The sequence below is a fragment of the Alnus glutinosa genome, chromosome 3, assembly GCF_958979055.1.
Source record: "Alnus glutinosa chromosome 3, dhAlnGlut1.1, whole genome shotgun sequence".
Classification (NCBI taxonomy): domain Eukaryota; kingdom Viridiplantae; phylum Streptophyta; class Magnoliopsida; order Fagales; family Betulaceae; genus Alnus; species Alnus glutinosa.
Window position 1 is genome coordinate 31,398,820 of NC_084888.1, and position 6,861 is coordinate 31,405,680.

General features: G+C 39.8%; 2 protein-coding genes across 2 annotated transcripts; one reads left to right on the forward strand and one right to left on the reverse strand.

Annotated features, from left to right (window-relative positions):
• Positions 1-251: 251 nt before the first annotated feature.
• LOC133864203 (uncharacterized) lies at positions 252-2,317 on the forward strand. Its single transcript, XM_062300473.1, has one exon. It carries the CDS (start codon positions 355-357, stop codon positions 2,095-2,097), a length of 1,743 nt encoding a protein of 580 aa, XP_062156457.1. The 5' UTR covers positions 252-354; the 3' UTR covers positions 2,098-2,317.
• A 1,012-nt stretch (positions 2,318-3,329) lies between these two features.
• LOC133863944 (uncharacterized) lies at positions 3,330-5,775 on the reverse strand. The gene is made up of 2 exons (XM_062300109.1): positions 4,767-5,775; positions 3,330-4,473 (listed from the first exon to the last, which is right to left on the reverse strand). The coding sequence occupies exons 1-2, from the start codon at positions 5,736-5,738 to the stop codon at positions 3,568-3,570; spliced, it is 1,878 nt and encodes a 625-aa protein (XP_062156093.1). The 5' UTR covers positions 5,739-5,775; the 3' UTR covers positions 3,330-3,567.
• Between the last annotated feature and the right edge of the window lie 1,086 nt (positions 5,776-6,861).

The window sequence follows — 6,861 nt, forward strand, 5'->3', positions numbered from 1 at the left end:
ATCTTTCTTCCAAAATAAATGTTATCAGCATAAAGTGGCATCAATAAATGCTTTAACATTTATTTCATGCAGGCATGCAATTGGTATATTGTGAACGTTAAATATAAACCATGGATAGAAAATCGCAAATTTTTTAGGGATCTGATCTCATCTGTACACTGTACTTAGTATAAAAATGTTGACTAGTTGACTGTGATTACCCACGTACATGCATGTCACCTAACTGCATAACAAGAAGTCAACAATCTTGTAATGCTACAGTCTATTGAGTACTGATGAGTGAAAGACCTTCGCAAAAATCAAAAAACAAGAAGGAAGAAATAAAGAACAGATCAGGAAGTGAAAGTGAGAGAAATGGTGGTTCCTCGATGCTGTTGGGCGGACATGAAGGGCCTCACCATCCAAGTTTTGAAGGGGCGGAGGTTCATGATGTTCGCGTCTCTTTTAATCATGAACACGGCCGGCTTGAGCTACATCTTCGGCCTCTACTCCAACGACATCAAGTCCTCGCTCGGATATGATCAAACCACCCTCAACTTGATCAGCTTCTACAAGGACTTGGGAGCCAACATCGGCATCCTCGCCGGGCTAATCAACGAGGTCACGCCCCCATGGGTTGTCTTAGCCATGGGTGCATCTTTCAACTTTTTCGGCTACTTCATGATATGGCTTAGCGTGACAAAAAGAATCGCCAAGCCCCATGTGTGGCAAATGTGCTTGTACATATGCCTCGGCTCCAATTCACAACCTTTCGTCAACACTGGAGGCCTCGTCACCTGCATAAAGAACTTCCCAGAAAGCCGTGGAATCGTTATAGGAGTTTTGAAGGGCTATACGGGTCTAAGCGGGGCAGTTCTTACACAGTTGTACCATGCTTTCTACGGTGATGACTCCAAGTCTTTGATTTTGCTCATAGCTTGGCTTCCGGCAGCTATATCACTGGCTTTTCTTCCAACCATGCGGATTATGAAGGCTAGTCTTGGGCATCCAAACGAGATCATCAAACTCTTCTATAATTTCCTCTATATTTCGCTCTCTCTTGCCGGGTTCTTGATGATCATAATTATAGTAGAGAAAAGGGTGGCGTTCACAAGAGGCGAGTATGGAGGGAGCGCCGCCGCCGTGCTTTTCTTGCTGTTCCTCCCACTCTCCGTCGTTGTTAAGGATGAGTATAAGCTTTGGAAGAGCAAGAAAGAAGCCATGAATGATCCTCCTACTCCTACACCATTAAAGATTACTGCCGTGGAGCCAAACCTAACTGTTCCAACAGAGCAAGTTTCTTGTTGGAAGACTGCATTTCAGCAGCCGGATAGAGGGGAGGACTACACCATTCTACAAGCACTTTTCAGCATTGATATGTTAGTGATATTCTTCACAACAATTTGTGGCCTCGGGGGCTCGTTAACGGCGATAGACAACTTGGGTCAGATAGGAAAATCCTTAGGATACCCGAAGCAGAGTATAAGCACTTTTGTGTCACTAGTAAGCATTTGGAACTACCTCGGACGCGTTGTCGCAGGTATTACCTCGGAAATTTTCATAACAAAGTACAAATTCCCTCGCCCCCTCATGCTCACTCTGATCCTCCTTTTATCATGCGCCGGTCACCTCCTAATCGCGTTCAATGTCCCAAGCGGCGTCTATGTGGCATCGGTGATTATTGGGTTTTGTTTTGGCGCACAATGGCCGTTGCTCTTCGCAATTATTTCTGAACTTTTTGGGCTTAAGTACTACTCTACACTGTTCAATTTCGCGGCAGTGGCTAGCCCGATTGGGTCTTATTTGCTCAACGTGAGGGTCGCGGGGCATTTATATGACAAGGAGGCTGAGAAGCAATTGGCAGCTTTGGGGCTCCAGAGGAGGGCTGGGGAGGACCTAAACTGTACAGGGGTTGAGTGCTTCAAAATGTCTTTCATTATCGTCACTGCTGTGACCTTCTTTGGCGCACTTGTTTCACTCATTTTGGTGTTTAGGACAGGGAAGTTTTATAAGAGTGACATATATAAGAAGTTCCGAGAGGATCATGCGAATTTGGCCCTCACTGAAACAGGGATGTCTGGAAATGGTGTCCGAAAGGCTGAGGCACAAGGTAACTAGCAATGAAGAAGAAATGTGGGATCGATAGCCATTGATTTTTATGCCTTTATGGCTGATTATGGAACTTTATTTGTAGGCACCCTCAATTTTTTTTTGCTAAATTGTGTGTATTTGTTTTATAAGATTCCTGGTCTTTTTCTTTTTCCATATGAGTTAATAACATTATCTCTCTTTCATACCCAATTTTACCATGCATCAGATATATATTGATGCTAGCTAGCTCTGAAGAAATTCATCATTTGTATTGAATATTCTATATTTCTTGAAAAATAACAAAAGCTTCAATTCAATTTTTAGGTTCGTAGATTGAAAATCTATACTTCAGTTATTGTGAAACGGGGCAATACTAGCTAATGGAAACCCTGAATCCATAGTACAAAGACTTCAATAGAAGTTACTTCAATTGATGAGTGGATCTTATCTGGTTTTTCTTGCCGACTTCTGTTTTGGGGTTGAATCACCTGATGGGTATTTCGCATGAGCATTGAGTAATGTTCCTTGCACACTTAATTTGAACACAAAGTGTGGCCAACGGTAAGTTCAAAAAAAAAAAAAAAAAAAAACTAACACATTTTGTACACAAAGTGTGTAAGAAACATTACTCTTTCTGCATTGATTAGTGTTAATGATGCCTTGGGTGGTGGGCATTCGCGGTGGCGTGTACACCGGAGGTGGTGTTTCTTTTCTTAGAGAATAGGGAGAAAAGGGATGTTGACGTTGAGTGAGAGAGAAATAGGTTATGATCCTCTGTTTTCGTCTATCTTCTCTTTGGTGATCCATGGTAACTTGTCACTCTCTTATTGAAGGGTACAAAGGACTTGATTTGTGCCAAGTTCTTATAAAAGTTACTCTCTAATACAAAATATGTTCTTATTTGTAAGAAAAATGTTGCAACTAAATATGGTGATCTAAACTAAATAAAGAAGAGAACCAATGATAAGCCTATAAGAAAAGGAAATAAAGGGAAGATGGAAAATATATATAGGAAATATTCTAACAAAATAATCCAAGATGTTGCCAATTAATCGGGCCGAACGTTATTTGATAAGAAAAATCAAGAAAATAAAATAAAGAGTACTAAAATGCTACTCTTCGTTTTCATTTCACGACTGACATATCAACGTGTTTTAAGAGGCTTTTTTTTTTTTTTTTTTCTTTTTTCAAATAACTAACATGTAAAACTATAGAGTAGCATTGCACTAAAATAAAATAGAAAACTTAGAGGGCAGAGCATCATTTTAAGGCAGGATTTCCATTTTTAACATTTTCGAAGACCTCAAGGAAGATCTCTACAAAAAAACAATGAAAATCCCACAATGTTACAACATTTCGCATTACAATAAATGGGACTGTGTGGCCCTTTTTTCTTCTTGAAATTATCCTTTCCATCGGTCTCTTTCTATTTTTTTTTTTGGATGAATATCCATCTGTCTCTTTCTTCTAACATCTATCTATCTTTCCTTGTTAAAGTCAACGGCTGTCGCCACCATTTGCCTCCAAGGATCCAATACCGTTTCCTGCCACCGCCATCTCTTTCTCGGCTGCCACAGCCGCCACCCGGAACTTCTTGTAAATGTCACTCTTATAAAACTTCCTAGTCCTAAGCACCAACACGAATGAAACCAGCGAGCCAAACAAAGTCACTGCAGTCATTATCAAAAAAGACAATTTGAAGCAGTCAACCCCATCACAATTCAAAGCTTCCCCAGCCTTCCTTTCGAGTCCCAATGCAGCCAGTTGCTTCTTAGCCTCCTTATCGTATAAATGTCCAGTGACTGTAACGTTCAGGATATACAATCCAATCGGGCTAGCCACTGTACCAAAATTGTACAAAGTAGAGTAGTACTTTAGGCCAAAAATTTCAGAGATTATTGCAAAAATCAACGGCCATTGTGCACCATAAGTAAACCCGATGATTATGGATGCCACATAGAGACCGCCGGGAGGGTTAAACGCGATTAGAAGGTGACCAGCACATGCTAAAAGGAGGACTAGAGTGAGCATGAGAGGGCGAGGAAACTTGTATTTTTTCAAAAGTATTTCAGAGACCAAACCCGACATTACTCGTCCAAAATAATTCCAGATGCTTACAAGAGACACAAAAGTGCTTATGCTTCGAGTTGGGTATCCGAGCGAAGCTCCCATCTGCCCCAAATTGTCTATTGCCGTTAAGGTGCCTCCGGCGCCGCAAATTGATGCAAAGAATAGTATTAACATGTCGATGCTGAAGAGGGCTTGGAGTATGGTATAGTCCTCGCCTCTCTCTGGCGGCCTGAATACGCTTCTCCAGCATGATACTTGGTTTTGTCTGTTTGGCAGCTCAGGGACCAAAGTAGTTTTGGCAGAAGTTGACGGTGGAAGAGATGGTGTAGCTTCCTGTTAAAGAATTTTCAAAATGAGTACGTGTGTATATATATATATATATACATTCTGGTCTGGTACTGTTTTAAATTAAAGGTTTTAAAGAGCTTGAAAGAAGAGCAAAGTCAAGTTGACATTTAAAAGCCCAACGTACACTATGTTTGAGTGTATACACTTGTGTGTAAATATGTAACAACAAAGTTTTTTTTGGGTTATTCGGAGAAATATTTACCGTAACTTCTTGCATACCAATTCATCATAATCTTAAGAGAAAAATAATTTTTTAAGAAAACGATACAGTAACGCACCTTAGGAGTATTTCGATTTCTGTTTTCATCTTTCTTTTCTAACACTTTCGTGTTCTGCTGGTCAGTGATTATTTTCAGCTGGGAAGAATTATTGTTCCTTTTCCAAAGATTGTGCTCTTCCATGATTACAACAAGAAGCGGGAGAAAGAGCAAGAAAAGCACGGTTGCTGCACTACCCCCATACTCGCTCTTCGTGAATTTAACCTTTTGCTGGACTATAATCATGATCATAAGAAACCCGGCGAGGCCAAGTGACATATATAGGAAATTATAGAACACTTGGAGCTCGTTCTGCTGCCGATTGACCTTCATGGTTCTTATAGTCCGGAGAAAAGCGAAAGATATTGCAGCCGGAAGCCAGCTTATGAGCAAAATCAAAGACTTTGAGTCATTTCCGTAGATAGCATGGTATAGTTGCGTGAGTATAGCGCCGCTAAGGCCAACATATCCCTTTAGAAGTCCTAAGACCACCCCACGGCTTTCTGGGAAATTCTTCACACAGGCGACGAGTGCTCCAGTATTGGCAAAAGCCGTTGAATTTGCCCCAAGACAGATGTAGACACACATCATCCACAGGTGCGGCTTTGCCATTCTTTCGGTCACGGCTAACCATATCATGAAGTAGCCAAAAAAGTTGATCACTCCTCCCAATGATAACAAAAACCATGTGGGTGTGACCTCAGCGATGAGGCCGGAGAGGACGCCGACGTTAGTACCGATGTCCTTAAAGAAGCTGATAAAGTTCAAGGTACTCTGGTCATAGCCGAACTCCGACTTGAGGACGTTGGAGTATAGGCCAAACGCATATGGTGTGCCGATGCTGGACATGATTATAAATGATGCGAACGCCATGAACCACGGCCCTGTCAGTACTTGGATTATGAAGCTCTTCTTGCTAGCCACACCGCCACCGCCGGTATCACCACCGCCTCTGGGTCTGGCAGCCTCCATTGGTTTCACTCTCTCATACATATATCAAACTCCTACAAGTATTTTTTATCTGGTAAGAAGAACCGGTTCCTTGAAGTCATTATATATATATAGTGTTTGTGTGTGTGAATCACATCCATTGTGGGTGGGTGGGTGGGTGTATGTGTGTGTGAATCACATCCATTTTAGATTGAAAGAAATTAATAAAATTAATAGACTGATATGATCAAGTTAGTAGAATAAATTGAAAGAAATTATTAAGAAATTCATCGACAAATGTCAGTTTAATTCTTCCAACTCAATTTGAAGGAAAAATTTGTTAAAAAATTAATCATTTAATTTCAATACTTGAAACTCTTTGATTTAAGTATTTAATTAATAGGAAAACATTTGTTGAATATAATGTGACGTCCCACATTGCCTGTGTGAGAAAGGGGATATGCTTATGTAGAGCATGCTCTCTCTAAATGGTATGAGGTATTTTTGGGTAAAATTCAAAAACAAAAAAACCATGCGGGCTTGGCTCAAAGCAGACAATATTATATCACTTGAAGCAGGCTATTACAAATAATGACTTCTATTACTCACCAGAGTGGACTGTTAGATATAATGACTTCTATTATTCACCACTAATATGATAGTGGAACTTAAAAAAAAAAAAAAAAAATAACTTAAGTTCTATGCTTATTATGAGTTTTGAAGGAATGCAGAGGAGCAAACCCACTGGAATTGAATTTAATTTTAAATGGTTCTTGAACTCCTAAACTATACCTTGACAATCAAATGTATCAATTGGTAATTAGTAACCCTAATTTAGTTGGATTGAGCCTAATTAAGTTGAATTCAAATGTGATTTTAATTTTAATTTTTCTTGTTTTAAAGTTCGATATATAGAGGTTGAGGTTGGGCGAATCATTTTTCAGTGGACTGTGGATAAATTAAATATGAACGTACTCATTGTATTTTCAGTGGACAAGGGATAAATATGAACGTACTCATTGTATTTCAGTGGGCAACTATGGATAAATATGAACTCGTTCTATTTTCAGTGGGCAACTATGGATAAATATGAACTCATATTGCATCACATTTCTACCAACTTAAACAACCATATCTTAAAGGAGAGGAGACTTACCTTGATAGCGAGAGTTTGGAGTTAATTATA